This window comes from Gopherus evgoodei, chromosome 7 (assembly GCF_007399415.2).
Source record: "Gopherus evgoodei ecotype Sinaloan lineage chromosome 7, rGopEvg1_v1.p, whole genome shotgun sequence".
NCBI classification, from domain to species: Eukaryota; Metazoa; Chordata; order Testudines; family Testudinidae; genus Gopherus; species Gopherus evgoodei.
Genome location: NC_044328.1, coordinates 88,078,911 through 88,101,692, shown reverse-complemented (window position 1 = coordinate 88,101,692; position 22,782 = coordinate 88,078,911). Strand labels below are relative to the sequence as shown.

General features: G+C 40.8%; 1 protein-coding gene across 2 annotated transcripts in view; it reads left to right on the top strand.

The window, feature by feature from the left end:
* RFT1 (RFT1 homolog) overlaps positions 1-22,537 on the top strand; it is a 36,705-nt gene extending 14,168 nt beyond the window's left edge. Inside the window, exons 7-14 of one of the 2 annotated variants that reach the window (XM_030569431.1) lie at positions 1,346-1,424; positions 5,022-5,072; positions 6,185-6,315; positions 8,430-8,574; positions 11,451-11,546; positions 12,378-12,483; positions 15,758-16,007; positions 21,579-22,537. In XM_030569431.1, the coding sequence (XP_030425291.1) occupies positions 1,346-1,424; positions 5,022-5,072; positions 6,185-6,315; positions 8,430-8,574; positions 11,451-11,546; positions 12,378-12,483; positions 15,758-16,007; positions 21,579-21,728 (1,008 nt within the window). In that variant the 3' untranslated portion in view covers positions 21,729-22,537. The remainder of the gene's footprint in view (positions 1-1,345; positions 1,425-5,021; positions 5,073-6,184; positions 6,316-8,429; positions 8,575-11,450; positions 11,547-12,377; positions 12,484-15,757; positions 16,008-21,578) is intronic. The other variant, XM_030569433.1, reaches the window with a different exon arrangement.
* Positions 22,538-22,782: the final 245 nt, after the last annotated feature.

Sequence of the window (22,782 nt, the reverse complement as noted above, 5' to 3'; positions counted from 1 at the left end):
AGGGGTGGACAAACTACAGCCCATGGGCCAGATTTGGTCTGCCAGCTGTCTTAAGCTGGCCCTCGAGCTCCTGCTGCGGAGGGGGTCTGAGGCTTGCCCCGCTCTGGCGCTTCAGCTGGGAGCAGGGTCAGGGGTTGCTCTATGCGGCTCCCAGAAGCTGCGGCGTGGCCCCCCTCTGGTGCTCCAATGGGGCGGACAGGGCAGAGTGCAGAGCCAGCTGGCTGTGCCTCCATGTAGGAGCTGGAGAAGGGACGTGCCGCTGCTTCCAGGAGCCACTTGAGGTAAGTTCTGCCTGGAGCCTGCACCCCTGAGCTTCTTCCCATGCCCCAACCCCCTGCCCAAGCCCTGATCCCCCTCCCACCCTCCAAACCCCTTGATCCCACCCTGGAGCTCCCTCCTGCACGCCAAGCCCCTCATCCCCAGTCGGAGCCTGCACACCTGCCCCAGCACTGATTCCCCCCCCCCCCGAACCCCTTGGTCTCAGCCCAGAGCACCCTCCTACACCCCAAACTCCTCATCCCCAGCCTCATCCCAGAGCCCATACCCTCAGTTGGAGCCTTCACTGCCCAGCACCCCACTCCCTGCCCCAGCCTGGAGCCCCCTCCCTCACCCTGAAGTCCTCATTTCTGGCCTCACCTCGGAGCCCGCACACCCAACCAGAGCTCTTACCTCCTCCCACACTGCAACCCCAATTTTGTGAACATTCATGGCCCACCATACAATTTCTATTTTCAGATGTGTCCCTGAGACCAGAAAGCTTGCCCACCCCAGACTTTACTCAGTCTACTCAGGTTTGGCATGCAGTTCAAGAACAACACTCAATAACTGAGCTTGAGGCAGAAAGAAAGCTGGCCCTTCCTAATGTTTCAGCTGGCCTCATGGTAGAGGCTTAGCAGAGTAAGGTTACGTCTATACTATCCGCTGGATCGGCAGGTAGTGTTTGATGTATCAGGAATCGATTTATCGCGTCTCATCTGCATATGTGCTTACTGCATATCAAGGAATCAGCTGCAGTATACTTCTCCTTGGTCCCATCCTGTGCTGCGCAATGCTTTCTGGTAGAAACTTTCAGCTATTCTTGTTCTTTTTTTGTTTCTGTAGGGTGCGATGCAGTGGAGACTGATCTCAGTCTGTCACCTTGTAGTGATAAGTCTGTGCTTGTATTCAAGAATATTTTACGTTCGTCATTAGATAATAGAGACGGTTTTCCTGGTTAGTACAGGGAGTTAGAGTAGATGGAGTTGGCCTTGATGATAAGAGCAATGTATTCACATACTATTTTGCAATTCTAATTCTCAAAATCAACTCCAGTGATTAAAACACAGTACGTGTTTCTTTCTTGCAGATAGTGGTTGACTGGAAAGAGGCTAGGTTGACTTGGAGCTTCTTTAAACAATCTTTCTTGAAACAGATGCTGACAGAAGGTGAGTATTATGTGTCCTCTTCATGCCTGTCCATGGTTGGAAAGACCTTGGTATTGCTTGTTTGGCTGTCAATTCAATAGCAAGAAACCACAGATAACATTTGGTTGAAAAGAATCACAAAAGACTAATAACAGTGTGGTTGTGATACTGACACCCACAATAGGAAAGGAGTTATCAGCATATTGGTGGCCTAGCCTTATTTTCTGTGCTTTTCCAGTAGAGCTGGGCAGAACATTTTTGACTGCATGAAATTTGTAAGGGTAAGTGTGACTGAATATATCCCTGTATATATACATTCCTATATACACCCTACACTATTGTGATAATGTTTGTGCAAGGTATGCCTTATGAGGTATTATTTAAAATGCATAATTTGCTGATCAATATTATGTTAAAATGCATATAGCAACATTATATGTGAAGTTATGAACATAAGCTGAAATCATGACTGAAGTATGTTTCCCAAATAAGTTTGGGGAGTGGCCAAACCAGTTCCTCAGAGACAAAGGGAAGCTAATGCCTTAGTTGGGTGTCAACAAGGCTGATGAGCTATTACCTGCTTAGTGACCTTTCTTTGGTGAGGAAGGGAGTAAGGACAAAAATCTGCATTTTAGCAAAAAAGCATGGAGTTACCCGTCTCAAAGGAGGAACAGGACTATAAAAGAAGGGGCAGATGCTCCAAGACACCTTCCTCTCTTTCCCTGTCTGTCTCTAGCACCACACCTAAAAAGGCAAAAGAAAACAGCCGTTGGACTCTGGAGGGTGAGAGGTGTGGTGGTAGTGGTGATCCTGACCTCAAGAGTTTGGTCAGTAATCTTGTTGGAAGCGTGTGGTTGGAAAGTTTTGCTTTGCAACTAGATTAGTTTCTTAAGTAGAAGCAAGTATGTATTTTATCTTCTTGTAACCATTTCTGACTTTTTTATGCCTCATTACTTCTTTGTAGTTAATACAATTGTTTTACTGTTTAATCTAATCCAGTGTGTTTAAGTTGGAGGGCATGGGTAACTATTTAATGTAATAAGATGGCACATTATTTCTTTAAAGGAATAATAGTTTAAATATATTTGTACTGTCCAGGAGAGGGTGGGGCAATGCAGGACAATCATTTCTGGGGGAAGATCTGGGACTGGGGATGTGTTGGAGTCACCCTGCAGTATAACCAAGGCTGGTAAGAGCCAGGGTGTAGCTGGCAGACTACAGTTATGCTGGATGGTTGAGTGGCTCAGGTGGGAGCTACTACAGCAAGGCATTGTACTTAAGGCTACAATTTTTGTCATGGATATTTTTAGTAAAAGTCGCAGGCAATAAACAAAAAGTCACAGAAGCCGTTACCTGTCCCTGACTTTTACTAAAACATCTCTAACAAAATGGGAAGGGAGGAGGGTCCAGCACCCTGCCCCCTCCCTGCTGCAGCACTTGGGAGCTGCAAGGACTCCATTGCCCATGGCTGGGAGGGGTCTCCCTGCTGCCCTGCAGGGTTGGGTGCTGTTATGTGTGTGTGAATTTCCTTGCTGCCCATGGTGGCAGAGGAGCTGTGGTGGGGCCCCCTGGCAGCAATGGAGGCTGGGGAGCCCTGAGGGTGGTGCCTCCTGCCCCTCGGTGCTGAGCAGCCCCGGGGTCCCTCTGCTGCCACTGACTGGAAGCTGTATGCCCTCTCTCCACCCCCCACCTGCGGCCCCTTATCAGCTTCAGGGTTCCACTACTGCTAGCGGCAGGAAGTTACAGCGGGGCTCCAGCTGCTCACAGTGACTGAGCTGCTGCAGGGGGGACCTCTGCTAGCTGTGGTGGCTGGGCAGCTCAGGGGTTGTCACTGATGGCAGCAGCTGGTCAGTTGCGGGGAGTCCCACCACCTGCAGCTGCTGGGCAGCTGCAAGAGGGGTCCTGTGCTGCCCATGGAAGATGGGCTGCTGTGGGGTCTCCTGCTGCCAGCAGCACAGAGGTCACTGGAAGTCATGGATTCCATGACTTCCGTGACCTCCATGACATAATTTTAGCCTTAACTGTAAGGCACCCAAGGTTGCAGGACAGGGGAGACATGGCCCCCCATCTGACTTGGATTGTGCCCCAATATGTCACGGTATATTTTTAAGGTTTTTTTTTAATGTATGTTATAGTAAAGCATGAGAACTCAACTGTGGTAGAGCTTCTGTGCCTTTTGGCCTTGGAGACTTTTTCAGATTTGTTCTAACGTTAATGAACGTGAGTTTGGCCAACAGTTGTAGCTGATAAATGCCTACTCCATATTTTGTCTTTTTGAAAACAAATGCACAAAAAATCCAGATGCTTTTTGTAAGAAAATAAACTCAACAAATCATGAAGATTGGCTAGTATGGAACAGAATCAATTTAAGGATTATTTTCTCACACATTCTTAAATGTTGCATCTTAACAATGTTCACAAATTAAGTATCTATATGAGATTTGAGGATGTATATGCCACAAAGTAAGCCTAGTGTTAGTAGAAGTCATATTAGCAGGCCCTGGGTTTGTTAACCTGGGGCTTACATATTCGTGTAGATGCTCAAACCTTAGGTTAACAAACACTGCATTATACTGGCCCAAGTCCAACTATGCATATCCCAGATTTCCTAGTGCCCTCTGAACATGTGGCTGCTTTCTCCCTTTTTTCATAGTGCAATATGGATAAACTTAACTGTCTAGAGGACAAAGAAAGTCAGCCTATGGGACTGTGGGATACTTTTGGCACACTCCCAGAGCACAAGTCCATTGTGGCTGTATCTACACTGCAAAGCAATGGAGCTTGAAGCCTGGGTCCTGGCTTGACTTTGGCTCGGCCCTTCCAGCCTGATGGGTTCTTGAGATCCTGAGTCTGAGCTCTAGTTTTAGCATGATTGGTGTGTGGATGAAAGGGGAGTTAAGCTTGAGCCTGAGTTTACATTGCAATGCAGATATACCTTAGGGTTTTCTGTTGCAGTAGAAATTTAAACATTGAGCATATCTGGAACATCATTTACATTGTGCCAGTTTAGGTCACTCTTTATTCATCATTTCCTTGCCTTTTTCCTATTTAAAGTTTCCTGTGTATACAATAATATGAATGTCCAGCATCTCCTGCAGTGAGAAGAGGAAGTAAGTTTTAAAAGATTAATGGATGACTGGAAAATACAGATGCTGGTGATACATACTAATAATTATATTTTATGGTTAATCTGGAGCTTGAGAAAACTGAGTCATGTTTGATCCATTTTGGAACTGTTCTGAAAGTTTTATATTAATCACATTGCTGTTGATTTCTGGGATGTGTTAAACATGATAGATTTAATTAAAGAACAGTTAGGTTTCTTTACTGATCAGTGAGGACAAAATGTTCTTAAAGCATCCACAGTTTTTGCTGTTTCTGTTTCTAGCTGTCCAACTCAACACTTTGTGCCTGACTTTCAGAGCTGCTTGCATCTTCAATTCGCATTGACTTCAGTTCATGCCAGGCCTATGGTGTAATTAGTAGATTTTTTTTTTAGCTTTTTCTTTTGGCTTCCTCACAACATTGCCTGCTAGAAGTAGATGAATAAAAACTGGAAAAGGATATGGGTACTAACATTCATTGTTAGTTGTTCATTTCTTTGTTTTGAATTTACAGGTGAAAGATATGTGATGACTTTTTTGAATGTGCTAAATTTTGGAGACCAGGGTAAGCATGATATTACCAAGTGGTAACAAAGTTATTGGTTTTTGCTTTTACATAAACTTAGAAATTAAGACACCACATTGAAAAGGTATTTTGAAACTTCAGAGATGATCTCAAAGTCTTAATGACTTTGTACTGAAATGATGGGGAAGTGCAAGATGTAGACAGAAAAGATGTTAGTAGTTTATGATCAAAGGTTTTAATTTTATGTTTCTCTTGATGAAAATTTTCCCCATAGTAATTGAGAAGGCAAGAACATTGTACATTTTATAGTGTATCTTACGTAGCACTTTTGTTAAACTGTCTTTGCCTCCTTTTGAGGCTTTTGCTGCCATCACTTCTCTCTTTGAATATGTGCATTGATTGCATTTTATTTTATTTTTTCTCCTTGGTGTTCCAAGGCACTGGCAACTGAAATTTACACTAATGCAACAGCATGGATTTTTTTTAATACTGTATAATTCCCAGGGTTGGGAAACTAACTAGGACCATTATTTCATTCATAGGTCATGGTCCTGAAAAGAGTTATGTATGTACTTAATACACTGTGAGTAGTCACATTGTAGTAATGAACAGTAGGTTTTGCAAGACTGGACCCTAGTCAACTTCTTATTGGGGGTAGAATTGTTAGAGTGTTGTAGAGTGTCATTCTGGTAGCTTATATAAAATTCTTCCAAGTCCTGATCTTGTACCCATTCAGTGAAACAACATTTGTTCTGCGGTGTCTACTGATCTTATCTCAACGAGTTTTTCCTACAGTCATCCCCTGCTAATATTAATGTAATTTGAGGGGCATTACACATTTGTACATAAAGTAAGTTTCACTCAAACTTGTCTTTCTGTCCAAAAATGAGATTTGCAATTCTGGCGGCTTATTGTTATCAATATGTTTAGGTCCAAAATCCTTATGGATAGGAATACTGCTTCTTTTAAAAGTGCTCTACTATATATTGTGAGACAAAGTGCTTTTTTATTTATGACCATTCACCAGAAATGCTAGCTCAAAAGGAGTTTGTATGCACATAACTCTTTTTAAGATCTAGAACTGGGAAGCTGAAAATAAAATATTTTATAAAATTTAATATATTGTTTCTCTGGTTTTTGTTTTGTTTAAGGTGTGTATGACATAGTGAATAACCTTGGTTCTCTGGTGGCTAGATTTATCTTTTTGCCAATAGAAGAGAGTTTTTACATTTTCTTTGCTAAGGTGCTGGAAAGAGGGACAGATGTAAAGCTACAGAAACAAGTAGGTTGAGTGTAATTCTAAATTAGTAAATATCTGCTATAGAACTGTGCTTTAACATAAGTAAAGAACTAATCATAAAAATCTACTAGTGCCTAAAGGGAGTAAGTTTTTCCTTTAATATTTAGGGGAAAGGATAGGGTGGGAGAGTCATTGCAAAAGTGTGTTCCTCAAAGATGGTAAAAGTAAGCACACATCTGCACTGTCTAATTTCTTAATTCATTTTGGTTAATTAGGGTGCCAAATCTAATCTCAAGTTTTTTTGGAGGATTAGAGTTGTAAAAAAAAGTGAAATAGAAAATAAAGAAGGATTGGAGAGAGATGAACGAGTATTAAAATAACCCAACTGGTAAAATGCTAATAGGTCATCCCATCTCAAAAAAGATATATTAGAATTTTTGGAAAAGTTACAGAGGAGAGCAACAAAAATGATTATGGGTATGGAACAGCTTCCATGTGAGGAGAGATTAAGAAGACTGGGACTCTTCATCTTAGAAAAGAGATGGGGGTGGCAGGTGGGGGCGATGAATGTGATAGAGGTCTATAAAATCACAAATGGAGAAAGTGAATAAGGAAGTGTTATTTACCCCTTCATTTACCACAAGAACTAGGGGTTACCCGATGAAATTAATAGGCAGCAGGTTTAAAATGCAAGTATTTCTTCATACAGTGCTCAATCAAACTGTTAAACTCATTGCCAGGGGATGTTGTGAAGGCCAAAAGTATAACTGAGCTCAAAAATAATTAGGTCCATCAATGGCTATTATGGTCAGGAATGCCAACCCCGTGCTCTAGATGTTTCAAAAGCTGGGCCTGGATTAAGGGGATGGATCATTCAATTATTGCTCTGTTCTGTTCATTCCCTCTTAAGCATCTGGCACTGGCCATTATGGGAAGACAGGATATGGGGATAGATGGACCATTGGTCTGGCCCAGAATGTCCACTCTTACATCCTTAAGTAAAAATGAATAAAGGGAACAAAACTCCATAGTATAGTATTTTCCAGAACGTTAGCTTTAATGTTAATACACTGCAAAATAGTTTCACATAAACCTCACTCAACTCACTTGCACACACACCATTTAGGTTGTCTTATTCTAAGTTAACTGACAAAAACGCTCCTAGTTACTTTGTGCAATGCTTTTAAATCACATGGAACTCAACAAATACTATGTAGTCGTATTGCCACTTAACTACACTAAAAAAATAGTTTTTTTTCCAGCTTTGAAAAGAGAATAATCAGATGAGACTGTCACTGAGCTTTTTGAGATTATGAAGTGCATAGTAAAAACTGTCTTGTACTGCCTTTTCATGGTGGTGAATAACAATAGAACAAGGGAAGTGAATTATAGATGCAAGTCTATGTAAGGAATACTTCATAAAACATAAAGTTCAGCCTCTGGAATTTACAAATAATATAATTGGATATTTTATTTTCAGTAGTACTTGTTGGTACACATGATAAAACAGGGTTAATAAAATCTCTTGCTTCAGGGCATTGTTTGATTGGTGCATGGGGTAATAAATGAATATTTTCTCATGTTCATGTTATATAATTGGCCAAGTGCCTTATAAATTTTCACTTTTCTGTCACCTATCTAGTATAGGCCGCTGTTATGGAAGGGACACTAGAGTTAACAGACTGTTCTGGTATGCAAATATTGTGTTCCTACACGGCAGTAAAAATCCTGCCTCTGCCACTCAATCACTGTGGCCTTGGCAAAAATACTTTGCCCTTCTCAGTTTACCACTACTTCAGTGAGGCATAATGTAGTGGAAATAGCTTTGAACATATAAAACGCTAGATAAATGACCAGTATGTTAAGATTGAAAAGTGCATATGTTTGTACACAAAATGTATAAGGATAATTCAAAACTTGCATCTGACGATGTGGGTATTCACCCATGAAAGCTCATGCTCCAAAACATCTGTTAATCTATAAAGTGCCACAGGATTCTTTTCTGCTCAAAACTTAATGAAAACTTTACGATCTCTCTAAAGCAGTAGAAAAATGTGGTTCTTTTTAAAAGTAATTATTTGTGAAAATGTCTATCAAAATAAACTGCAGAATTCTGTAGCTTCTGATTTATGTAGATCATGAAATTCTTTTCCCAGGATGATATTGCAATGGCTGCAGCAGTGTTGGAGTCACTGTTAAAACTCGTGCTTCTGGTTGGCCTGAGCATTACAGTTTTTGGCTATGCCTATTCTCAACTGGCTCTGGATATTTATGGAGGTTCAATGCTCAGTTTGGGATCAGGTAACTAATCACTTTTTGCCAGTTTCAGAAATCTTTCTGAACAGAAGATGCAGATTTATTGAGTTATTTTACAAATCACATGTCAGTCAAGAGCAAAATTGTCTGATAAGTAGAAAAGCACTTCTATCTGCTTGTACATGAGAAACTGAAGTACTTAAAATCTCATGGGGTTTCTGTATCATGCACTGACCTGACTTTGGATAATCCGTTGCATCCATTTGTTCAGTTATGCACACCTAATTTCAGAACTTAATGGTACTAGGGTACCAACTTGCCAGGTAGCTGTTGAGAACTGCCATGGAAGATAGACCATTGCTTAGAAGCACCGTGTAATTACATTTGGCTCTAGACATATTTGAAGCTAATAATTTGTAGGGTTCTGTTTTATTCTTTTTGCAGGGTAATCCTTTGGGCAGGGGGCATTCCATATGTGGCATTTTCAGATTTACGTAGCAATTGGTATATTTATAATTATATCTTTAAGAGAATGGTGTTACAGATGCATTTTATATACAATTTTGTCTGTGTGCAGTTCATCAGTGCAGCTATAGATTTGCATTATAACCTATTGTTGTGGGGTTTGATCTCCTTCATTTCAAATCACATTTGACAGGGATTTAGAGCCAAATTCCTCCCTTGTTCATATATATCCAGGTCCTGTGGAGACCTGTAGGTTAGTTTGTCTATTTGAGTCCAATAATTTGGTTTTTAGTATTCAAGCTCTTTATTTATAAGTAGTTATCTTCAGTTTTTATCTGCTGGAGAGTTTAATTAGTGATCACATAATTCTTTTCAAGATTTCCCATTGTTGAAAGTTACTTTAAAAAATATTGTGTGTTCGGTCATTCCATAATGCAGTATTACCAACCCCAAGAGGTTAAAAATCATGAGTCAGTCCTTCCCAGTCCCAACAAATAAGATATTGTGTCTTCTTTTTATTGGTTTTCAAGCTTCTCAATCTGTAGGGTCATGTTCTTAAACCTTGCTTTGTAATTGAGGGCTACAAACGTACTTATTTTTAAACATGGAAAGCTGAGATGCTTGCTTAATTACATGATTCCAGTAGCCAATGGTTGAAGAAAACGCCAAGTATCCTGAGACCCATGATAAAAATACCAGAGTTGTTAACAATACAAAGAGGGTTGTGTTTGTCTTGTGTGTATGGCATTTTTTTATTTTAATTTTTTTTTAAGATTAGCAAAAACATTTGTTTGAAAATGCTTCTGTACTGAGAATACTATTATTTGTAAGTCTATACAATTATGATGCAGGTCTGTGGCTATCATAAGTATTATTCAAAGCTGTTAGATTAGTCAGAACAGTAATCACTGTCTCAGTAGTAATCACTAAAGGTGATTTGGGTTTAAAATTGATCCTTTGGTGGTTTAACACTGTCAGTGCAGCTTTAAAGGGTAAAACGTACAACTGGAAAATAATTTCTGTAGGCTGTTGGCCTCTCTTCCTAGCCCCGGAAGAATTGACACTACTCTTAGAGACTGGTACAGGTCCTTTTTCTCCTGGCTTTCTTCTACCTAACACAAAATCAATATATCAATTGTCCCTGCCCCTAATCTGGGATCTGCTGCAGGGGCCTATGCATTCCCTACATGTTAGCAATCTATTGGCCACTTGCCTGAGAGTCACCCTGCTCCAGTGCCTGATATGAGTGCCAACCTGCTTCCTCTAACTTTCCTTCCCCCACCTTACCCATGAGTTTACTGCCAGGGCCTCCCCACTCCTGGCAGGTCTCTTCCCAACTGAGCTAGTTGCTAGGTTTTATAATTGCCTGATTCCTAGCTGATCTCTCAGTTGGGAGGTAACTGATCTGTCAGTTGAGGCAGGGCGCAATTCCAATTAAAGGGCTAGCCATCCTGAGACATTTCATTTCAGTATGAAGACACTGACAGTGCCACAATGGGATATTAATATTCTGACTGACAAACACTTATGTCTTTAATACTGAAAAATTACAAGGAAAATGGAAAGCCTTACAACACAATTTATTACATGGAATATATAGGGCCTTTATCGTGTGAAACGTTGTCCTTTGAATACCACTAATGAATAACAGGGAGAAAGTTGCAATTACTTTATTCAATTTCAAGATAATTAATTTGAGAGACATTGTAGCTCCATGAAGACCCTTGTTACTTTTATCTTTAAGGAGGTTGGTCGGACACAGGCTTATAACAATTGCTGTTGCTTCTGTTGTCCCTTAATCTGAAATTTGATAGTATGGTGCAAAATGTAGTCAAAGAGGGATGAGCAATAAATATAAGTACTTAATTATTATCACCTGTTCCTCAAGAACTTTGGGCTCTTGACAGGTTCAGATGCATGTCTGGAAGCCCACATTGGTTTTTATGAAGAATTTTTAGCAATAAAGAAAAATGACATGCATCAGTTGTCAGTACATCTGTTCTGAGTACATATTTTATCACTAATCCACTTAGATTTTTATTAATTTCAGGAAAATGAAAATTCTGGGTGGTTGTTATAGAATAGCAGCAGTTTGCCCTCTTTATCAAGAGAGCTTTTCTAGCCCCTTGCTTGCATCACTTGCTTTACATTTAGCGTCAGTTAAGGGGAAATGAAAGAGGGTGTTACTCACTGTGGGCCCAATCTATCAAACATTAACTGTACTTAAGGTATTAGCCTCTTCGCTTCAGGAGGACTACTCATGTGCATTAAGTCACTCTCAAGTATATTCACAGGATTGGGTCCTATGAAAGTGAATTCTTAAATGTGACACACTGGGATTTGTATCTACCCTGATTTTCCTTGAGTATCCATTAGTTGTTTTAAATTATTTCATTTCCCTTTCTTCTCATGTGCTTGTAGCCTGACTTTGATTGCCTTTATGTGCATCTTCATAGAGTTGAAGACTTTCTCTTCACCTCAAAGAAATGTGCTGTACCGTGACTGCTCAGGAAATTACTCCTCAGAACTGAGACAGAGGGAGAGTGCACAATGTAATAACCCTGATCAATTAAGTTCGTTTTTGGGAGACGAGTTCATTTGTCAGCATTAATTTTTTGGGACCAGAACAAACGGAAATGTTAGCTGCAATTTTGTAATTTTCTCACCTTTACAAGTTCACATGGGAATCTTTTAAAGGACAATAAAGCAATTTCCAAAACTGGTGCAGAATTTTTAACTCATTTATAGATTACCTCTGTCCCATAAAAAATATTAATGTAACTCCCAGTTTAGCACAATTGCTATCTGTTTCCTATGACACTATATCCTGGCTGGAGTGTGTATATATTCTCACTTGCTTCCAGCTCTTGAGGATTGGCCTCAAACTTATTCCCCAAGTCCTCTACAATACACAATGCTGGATTTAACAAGCTTTAGTCTTTATTAAAGAAATCTCAACTATTAAAATATCCTTTTGGCTATGGGGGAAAAAAGATCTCATCTAGAAGTGGTGTCCTTGGCTTTTTGACAGGTTTCAGAGTAGCAGCCCTGTTAGTCTGTATCTGCAAAAAGAACAGGAGTGCTTGTGGTACCTTAGAGACTAACACATTTATGCTCAAATAAATGTGTTAGTCTCTAAGGTGCCACAAGGACTCCTGTTCTCTTGGCTTTTTGGTTAGTCTACTCATTGTCTTGTAGTGGTATCGATAGGAACATGCCTGTGTAATTTAGATTACAGGTTGAACTTGAAAGTAGCTGTAATGGTAAAATCATCATTGAAAACATTTGAAGGATGATCTTTGAGTACCAGTAGATAAGAGAAGTATGTACATGAGCCTTCATTATAGGAATATTGGTTCATTTATTGTTTTACTGTTTCTTAGGTCCCAGTCTCCTGCGCTGCTATTCTTTATATGTCCTGCTTCTTGCTGTCAATGGAGTAACAGAATGTTTTACATTTGCTTCTATGTGCAAAGAGGAGGTAGACAGGTAGGCAAGAAGGCTTGTGGATCCATTAATAGCCCCTAAAGTGTTCCTGAAAAACAAATTTACTGCAGGTCGACCCTATTAGTCTACAGTGCATCTGTACCTAGAGGGGGAGGGGTTGGGGTGGCGGCGGGGGAGGGGAATGACACTTTGGAAATTCAGGTTCCTTTTTACATGCTGTTGTTTTACCACTTAAGCTTCAGTTTTGAATTTCACATCTTCAGTGCCAGTTCTAAAGTAGCAATTCAGTCTCAACTAATATAGATATGATCAAAATGTTCAGACTCTGGTTCCTAAGATTACACACTTGAATCCATATATAGGTGTTTCAGTGAGTAATTTGATTTACGCTTTGCAGCCATCACCCACTCCTCCCTTTGAGGTTAAAGGGTGTTCATAGCTCCTCAGCACTGCTGAAAAAACAGGCTACTTGTTTAGCAGTCTAAATATAGATTAGATGGATAATCTTGGGCATGTACAAGTTTGAACATTATGTACACAATACATATCTGGTCAAAGTATGAAATGGAAGAAAATAATGGGGGGAAAAAAATCCTAAACCTTAGTTTCCATATGTGTGCACATTGAGTGGTTTTAAAAATAACTTTCCATAATAGCTATATTTTTTATTATAAAGTATACTGCTTTAGTAATACATTTCATTTAAAAATTTCAGTTATAAAAATATTCCATCTCAGGTATTTTTCTGAATGAATGAAATTCCTGTCTATATCTTCCCATATTTCCTTGACTATTTTAATTGCTAATTTCCTATTTTTCTGAAATCTGTGCTGATGTGTAGCAGAGGCTGCTTTTGTTGACAGGGAGAAGGGTCGATGCATAATACGTATGACTACCAGCTTTGGTCACTGTTAAGTGGTGCTACAAACATTTTTTTGGTTTCAAACTTTTTCAAGGAGAGGGTTTGACTGTAAAGAATTTTCCAATCTCAGTTATAGATTGGACTCTCCTGTAAAGAAAAAAATATAAGAGCTAAATACTGTATTATACAGCATGTCTTATTGCCTTATTAATTCTAGGCAAGTGAACAGAAATACTTGCCAGCACAGAAGACTTGTGTATTTGGCAGTATATCGATTAATTAGGTGCAGGGATTTTACTGTACATCATGAAATAGCTGTCTTATTTAATAAATGTACATAAGACTCATTAAACTTCAAGTTTTTTTTCAAACTTTTGACAAAGGACTCTTTCATGGAAAAACCTAGTTCCCTCCTCTCCCCTTCCTCCCCCATTTCCCTAATTCTGTGGCATATTGGTGAGTTTTAAAAAATGAAATGGTTATCAATATAAGAGGACTGTCAAAATAGTGCAATATAAGAATATTAATGAGACCATTTTTGGATTGGCAAACATCCTGGCTTGAGGAAATAAGTTTGTATGTCATGTTACTTGGCACAGAGAGAATTTTCACATTATATTTTAAAAATTATATACTGTTTTGACCAAGTCTTTATTAGATTAAATTATCAGACTTTACAGGTTTGAATGTCTGAGCCACTGATCCACTTTAAATGTCAATTTAATTAAAAGTGTAATTTTCCAGCAGTGAACTTTTTATTTCACTTCATCAAAATAATCCCCAAAATTAAAACTTTAAAATTAGTTGATATTATTAGATTTTAAAGCTAACTTTTAACACGTTGGGATAATTGCCTGCTTTAGTGAGACTGCATGCCTATCATGTCTTTTTGGCAATCTAGGCATCTTACTGAAATGTCAAATTTCAAACTGAATTTCACTGCTGAGCATCAAGAGCAGAACAATAAAAATATGGCAGCATAATTGCTCTTAAAGTATAATAATTTTCTGTTGATTTGCAAAAGTGCTGTATTAATTGCATCTCATTTTAAATTTGTAGTTTGTCAGATGTACAATAAGCATTTTAAGGCTGCTGATTCTTGATCTGTGCTTAATTGGGAAATACAACAGCTGCAGAGTGCTCATCTAATGGAAGACAGCAGGACTTGTCATTATCAGCTGTACCAATGCTGTCTTTAAGTTATTCACTGTAGTCTTTTAGACTAGGGCTGTAATGTTGAATTAATCCTTATTTTCATGAGTTAGTTATTAGTTCACATCTATTTTAGCTGTCTTTATGGGTGTGACTTTGTGAACTAATGAACTTGTTGCAATTCAGGATGATCATGTATCAACTGGATATTTTTCTATGGATACTATAAAGAAATAGAAGTTGGATCAAGTGAAGTGAATTTTCATCTAAGTTTCTGTAGGGGTAAAATGGTTGGTATAGCTCTCTGCACACTAGTTGCACGTATACTTCATGTTGGAGTAATCACGTGTCCAGCAATCTGGGAGACTGTTCCAATGCATGCATGCATGCTTGCTGAAAATCAGAAGATGTTACACACCTGCAGAGAGTGGTGTGTGTGTGTGTGTGTGTGTGTGTGTGTGTGTGTGTGTGTAACAACACTACTTCACTTTAGTTCAAATTAAAATAGATGAATATTGCTTGCCAAAAAATGTTTTTTTATTTAGATTATAGCCCTTTCCCCATATTGGCTATTTTAAAAAACGATGTTGTCTCAGACATTAAGTAGGCTATAACTATCCACTTCATATATTAAGTTTTAATGACCACCTGGCTTTGCTTTTTTTTAAAACCAGAATCTTGTTCTGTTCTGTTAAGAGGTGGGCTTCATATCCCAACTTCCTTCATCCTCTCTATTTATAAAGGCTAACACACTGCTGGCCTGGCTAAAACTAGCAACAGCCCTTTATTCATCAGTGTGCAACAACTTCCTGTTATAAGACTTTTCCACTCTTGCTTTTCATACACAGAGAGAGATTTTAAATTGAACCATATGACTTGCGTGATCTTTTCAAAGTGCTGATTTGTAAGTGAAGTAACATTTTTAACCAAGGTTTGCAGAAGTTTATGAATGTGCCATCTTGTTTAAGAATTTTTAATATATGGTAGAACTCTTCAGATTTTGCAAGCTTAATTAGTCTGTCAAATATGGTAAGAGAAATCAGAAATGTATGGTTCACTGTTAAAAATAAAAATCTCACACTTAATGTGGCTCTTCTTTGTTTTCCTCCACACCCTTCAATAAGCCTTCTTTATTAGCACATCTTAATTTGATCCCTACTGTACTGTTTATGTTCAAAATTAGCCATAATTTGGTTTCTTCGTTTAGGGGGAAAAATTGTAGGACTCTTGCTGACATAAGTGTTCATGGATAAATATTTTCACAGCATACATTGCTTAACTTGTTTCTCTTTTTTCCTTTAGGTTCAATTTTGTTATGCTGGCCTTGTCCTTCACATTCTTGTGCGTCTCTTATTTCTTGACTCAGTGGCAAGGCAGTGTAGGCTTTATCCTTGCAAACTGCTTCAATATGAGTATTCGAATAGCACACAGCATTCGCTACATCTACAATTACTTCAAAGAGAGTTCTTACAGACCTTTGAAAGGGCTGCTACTCTCGCCATCACTAATTTTTGTTTATATTATAAGTGGAGTCGTCACTGTTTTTTCAGAGGTGAGTGTGTTTTTCAGATTTCACTATCATTCTTGTAAAAGTCTGTTCATATCAAGTAATTAGAAAATATAATTAGCTTAATCATCAGAATCTCATTAAAGGGCATGCAAGTAGATTATGAGCATAGGCTAATAAAATCTTATTACAATTTTGCAAGGCTTATTATTTTGTATATATGTATATGAGACAAAGATGCATGATGATAAATGCAATTTATCACATAGATATTACCATACATTGTTGAGTGAGTGTGTGTGTACAGAATATCTTTCAATGCCACGTGGCCGGGGTATGATAGATTAATGAATAATGCTGTTTTTTTACCATGCCATCTGTTCTCTGTCTACTTATCAGTTTTCATAGATCCTATTTCAATATCTCCAATCTCCCAACAGCTTTAAACAGCAATCAATTAAAAAAAAAAAACTTGCCACAAAAATGTTCCCTCTTTTTTCCCCTGCCATCCCCTCTCCAGTATGTGGCATTCCTCCCCCATTCACACCTACCTAGGGTAGAAGATGGGCAAAGTTCAGTCCTGCACCAGCTGCAGATTTTCTGTGGTAACGATTACGTGAATTAAGTTGAATATCCCATGGCTCTGTGAGGTAGAAACTAGAGATTGTATTGGAAAGGGAGATTCTTCAAGTGCTTGCTCATGTCAATTCCATTCTAGGTGTGTGCATGCCCAGGTGCACAGTCATCAGAGATTTTTGTCAACCATAGGGTTGGCTGTGGTGCCCCCTTGAGTGCCGTGCTCATGCGCTGGTATATCAGGCACCACCAGCCCTGCACCCTCTCAGCTCTTTCTTACTGCCCATGACAGTTGGTTGGAGCACCTTGTCTTGCATAGCAAGAGCGTTAGCGGTTCTTAACAGCCCATTGTTATTCCCTTTCTATATAGTTTGTAGGTACATTTTAAGTAAGTGTTAGTTTAGTGGTTAGAGTCCCGGCTGGAATTTTACCCTGGAGCTGTGTGTGTTGTGCAACAGGCAGATTCATAGATTCATAGCTGTTTTGGGCCAGCACCATTTCCAATTCACGGCACTGCCCTTTGGTCTCTCATCAGCCCCAAGAGTGTTTACAAAGTACATGGTGCCAGTGGCCGCTTACCTTAGGTGTCGGAGTGTTCAGATTTACCCATGCCTCGATGACTGGTTGATCAAGGGCCAGTCTTGGCATGAGGTGTGGTGGCATCTTGAACTTGTTTGCTCCACATGTCATGATCTAGGTATATTGATAAATGAGAAAAAAAAATATGTTAGTTCCAGTGCAGCGCATAGAGTCCATAGGAGTGGTCCTCTGACCCTACTGGAGCCGTGGAATCAAACAAAAAGTGTTCCTTTCCTTTCTTTTCCTCCCCGAAACCTGATTCTGTGCTATGTCAGATCTGATCTTGTTGTACCGATAAACCTACACAGGATCATTTCAGGGGGCAAGACAAAGATGCCACATTTATTATGATGATAATTTGATTTATGACCAATAACTAATATCTTAATTCTTATACACACACATTATACCTAATACACACACACACACACACTAGATGTTCTGCAGCTGCTGCATAGTTACCAGTCCTGAAATAGCTTGAGTTCGTGGCTTGATTTTGAGACTTGGGTTCGTAGCTTGTGGCCGCTAACTGGCCAGAACAGCCGGGCACAAGTACAAGCTGGGTCTCTGTTGGGCATGCACTGATGCCCTTCCATGTTGGCAGCAGAATGTTACCCTCTTCAAAGTCTTCCATCTGACTCATCCTTTTTGTAGGCTTTAGTTTGAATCCAGAGTCTATAGGTCTTGCTGTGTCACGCTGCCTCTAGGTTTGGTGATTGATCACCCGTCAATTGCAGACGTGACTTTCAGCCTCGGACCTGGCTTTGATCTTTTTTCTATTGTACCTTTTCTTTTTAGGGTGGACTTTTCTTACTTTGTTAGGGCTCTTGCCTGCATCTTCAGCTGTTTGTGTTTGAACTTTATTTCCTGAGGACAGGCTGGGGCTGGAGGTTGATTCCATCATTCATACATGCCTCATTCATTCATCTAAACTAAACTCATAAGATTACAGCAGGGTTTGCAAAAATGAAGGTTGGAGGAAGCTTTTACAAAATGGAGTGAGTGTTTTAAAATGGGGTTTGAATTACAATATGGCAAACAGTGAACAGAAGGTACAATGTAGGCAAGTGTAGTGAATGGTGAACAGAAGTTACATTAATAAAGTGAACAATTAAAAACAATTTCATTTATTAGTTCTACAATCTCACATATGCAAGACCACCCTTTTACTACTGCTCACACATACTTGAGGCTGTTGGGTCTTGTGGTGGTCTGCACTTACATGGTCCGGCATGCACGGCTCCATCTCAGGCCCCTACAGGCATGGCTGGCATCGGTCTGTGTGCCTGTAAGCATGTACAGACTCACCCTGCAGCGCCTCCTGCTGGTTGTCTCCAGGAATTAGCTCTCCAGCTGTTGGAGCGCCCTCTGCAGGCCAGTGTGCCCTCTGCAGGCCAGTGATCCATCTTACCTCACCCTCCCAGGACCCAGTGCCCCATTATCTGGGGTGCTGCCCGCTGGCAGTAACCCCACAGTTCTGGGTCTCCCCCTCCCCAGGGGAACCTCCACCCACTATCCCCACTTGGCCTCAGTCTTGGCTTCTGCCAGTCATCACTTATCCCGCCTTCACAGGGGCAGACTGCAGTGTGTCAGCCACTCATCACAGGCAAAGGGGTTTGGACCTGCTGCCTCTGCCTACCCGTGGGCTGCCCCTTTCCAATCCCAGTACCCAGTTGGCTTTACCCTAGGCCTGCAGCCTGGGGGGGTTTCCAGGCCGGAGCATCCCAGCTCCTCTTGCCTTCCCCCAGCCCTGCTCCACCTTACGTACCGTCCATAGCAGCCAGGCCCTTCTCCCTCTACAGGCAGAGAAAGACTGAGCTTCTGGCTGCCCTGGCCTTCTTATAAGGCCTAGTTGCTCAGTTTGGGCCGTGGCCCCAGCTGCAGCCACTTCTGCCCATCAGCCAAGATTTTGCTCCCTTCTGCAGCCCCAGCCCTCTGCAGGGCTTTTCCAACCCCTTCAAGGCTGAGCGGGGTGTTCTCCCTGCTACAGTCCCCAACAGACACAACATAGACTGGGTAGTCAAGGTTCTGGACCGCATCCTGTTGTTGCTCGCTTGGTGGTTGGACCCAGTCTCAGTATTGGAGGTGAGTCCCCTTCGTGGCCCCATCAGTTACCCTGTTCTCTGATGCTTCAGCTCTGAGGTGGGGAGCCCATCTAGGCATTCTTGGCATGCAAGGTCATTGCATAAATGTCAGGGAGCTCAGAGCAGTATGCTTGGCCTGTCAAGCTTTTCTGCCTCATATAAAAGGCAGGGTGGTTCAAGTCCTGGTGGGCAATACTGCCACTATGTTCTATATCAACAGGCAAGGCGGAGCCTGCTCCTTAGCTCTTTGCTAAGAAGCCCTCAAGGTCTGTAACATCCGGGTTCAGCCCGCCATTCATTCGTGGCTGCACACCTCCCCAGGACGAGAAACACTTTCAGCAGATCACCTCAGCAGGACCTTCTCATCCTGCCGTGTGGGGTTCCTTCATCGGAAGATAGCATTATTTTCCAAAGGTGGGGACTCCCCAAGTGGAATTGTTTTGCATTCAGGCACAACAGAAAGTGTCACACTTTTCTGTTCGTTTCGGGGGACTGACAGAGGCTCCCCGTGAGATGCTTTCCTGCTCCCACGGTCGGGGGCTCTGATGTACGCCTTCCCTCCAGTGCCATTAATCTAGAGTCCTCATGAAGATAAAGCAGGACAGAACGAAAGTGATCCTCATAGAGCCATCTTGGCCGTGCCAACACTGGTTTGGTATGTTGCTGGGCCTCTTGGTGGCTGCCCCTTTACAGTTACTGCTCTAGGCGGACCTTTTGTCTCAGAACCATGGCAGGCTGTTACATCTGAACCTGATGGCCTGGCTGCTGCATGGCTGAATGTAGATGATTGGCTGTGCTTGGCCAGCATCCAACAGGTCCTGCCGGGTACTAGAAAGCCCTCTACCAGAGCAACCTGCCTGGCCAAATGGAAATGGTTTACATGCTGTACTTCAGATAAGGTATTCTAACCTGAGAGGGCATCACTGCGTTAATGCTGGATTACCTCCTTCATCTTAAATTCCAGGGTCTGCTCTTCATCTGTTAGGGTCCACTTGGCCCCTATTTCGGCATTTCATCCTCCGCTCGAGAGCAGGTTGGTTTTCGCCCATGACATGACTGCCAGGTTCCTCAACGGCCCTCACTCAGGGACCTAATCTTGTGCTGTCGTGGATCATGGAGCTCCCTCTCTCCTGAAAGTTTGCTTTCTTGGTGATCACATATGCCCATAGGGCCTTTGAGATAAGGGCACTTACTTCGGAGCCACCCTACATGGTGTTTACAAGGACATGGTCCAACTGCGACTGGTCTGGCCTTCCAACGCAAGGTTGTTCTGCAGTTAAATATGACTGCAGGACATATTCTTACCTGTCTTCTTCCCTAACCTCAATAGTTTGGAGAGGAAGCACAGTTTGCACTCTCTGGACATCAGAAGGGAGCTAGCCTTCTACATTGAGAGGCCTTTTCGTAAGTCACCACAGTTATTCATCGCAGGTTGCCAGCGGGGATGAAAGGTTGTCCAGTGTCGGCCTGGAAAATCTCATCTTGGATTACTACCTGTTAAGTGCTGGCTTTGGTAGACCAGATATTGCAAGCTGTATGACCATGAACTCCAAGTCCACCTCCATAGATACTGAGTATGAGTCCCTAGAATGGAGTCAGTATGAGGAAGCACTCGAAGAAAAAAACGGTTACCTACCTACTTTTGTATCTGGTGTTCTTTGAGATGTGTTGCTCATGTCCATTCCATTACCCACCCACCTGCCCCTCTGTTGGAGTTGTCAGCAAGAAGGAACCGAGAAGGCATAGGGCTGGTGGCACCTGATGTGCCAACACATGAGCGCAGGACTCAAGGGGGTGCCACAGCCAACCCCATGGCAAAAATCTCCAATGATACTGCATGTAGGCATGCACACACCTAGAATGGAACTGACATGAGCAACACATCTCGAAGAATAACGAAAATTAGGTAACTGTTGTTTTTTCCCAGATTTCCAATACGTCTGTCTTTTAAACATAGGTGGATATATGGTTGCAGAAACGAAGGAATGGATGTGTAGCCTTAATCTCAATGCATACCAAGAAAATAGTTTCCCTAAGTATATGCACACACAAAGTTAACTGATAGTGAATGATGTATTATGGCATATAACTTCTACAGTGATCAGGTATATACCAAGTGCTTATTTATTTTCATAGAAATTGTATTATAAAAATATTAATATGGCCAATATTAGCTATAATATTTTGTAGGTTCAAATTATGCTAGCCAAATCTATTTGACTGCCTTGCCTGAGACTGGCAGCCTGATGACCACCTCAGTAATACCGGTATTGTGGTCAAGAGAAGTATTAGAGCCTACTTGTCATTGATGCAGAGCATCCACCTCTCTACCAGTAATCTCTCTACAACTGCTTGCTTACTTTTGTTTTCTTTGTAGGTATTCTTGTGCTGTGATAAAGGCTGGCTGGCAAAGCTGATTCACGTCACTGTGGGAGCTCTGTGCTTCGCAGCAACACTTATCACTGTATTCTTCACAGAGACCAAGCTGATTAACTTTGTTAGAAACGCAGTTCCTGTCACGATATAACCAAGAAAAACTTAAAATGATCATGTACGGAATAAATTATGTATGTATGTATATGTTGCTACAAGGTATATTTTATATATAAAATATGCATAGGATAAGTTTTAATGGCACCTTGTAAAGTTTCTTTAAAAAAAACAAAAACCAAACTCCCACAGAATATTTCTGACACTGTGTAGCTGAAATGGAAATATTTGGCAACCAGTTACTATTTCCATTTTCAAATCATTTAAACTCATAACAGGTTCCAACAGAAATTATATCAACCCTGAGCCAGGTAATTCTCCTTGTCATTCTTATCAAAGCTTTTTCCTTAATAATAGTATTGCCTAACTTTTTGTGTTTTAGCAGAATGAAATAACTAGGATTTACACTGATGCAAATCTTCCTTTTGGGACGCACATATTGTTACAAATGGGACTGCCAAGTGTGACAGTGTCAAAGAATTAGACTTTACCCACTTTTATACAACTATCAAATATTGAAATGGATGAATGACCCTTCAAAGAAAGTGAGGCCACTTAATTATTAAGAAAATATATTTACTTACCAGAATATTGACTAGTATGCCAAAAATATACTACTTCAGTGTTCACTGAACTACACAATATTGTGTTTTGAAAGGAAGTTCTGCAAAGCGTAAGCCTCTGTTCTTTCTTCTGGGTGCAGGTCACAGCTGAAATTTCCTGAAGTCCAGAAACTCAATAGAGTTAAACTTAAATTCTATAACTTTTATTTTATCTCTATTTTTAGTCAATTTATAAATACCAGTGCAAACAAAAATTTAAATAAAAATATTCTCTCATAATTCACATCTGTAAAATATGTCCCAAAATGGTGTGTGGTGTGTGTGGGGTGTGTGTGTGTGGTGTTTGTGTGTGGTGTGTGGTGTGTGTGTGTGTGTGTATATTGTGACAAAGTTCCTCCTCTACCTTGGTGTGTCCTGCGCTTATTTGGCAGATTTGCTCACCTCAGTGATCTTCCCCACAGTCTGGGTCAACTTCTCCTATGTCTGATCAGGAGTTGGGAGGTTTGGGGGGAACCCGGGCCTGCCCTC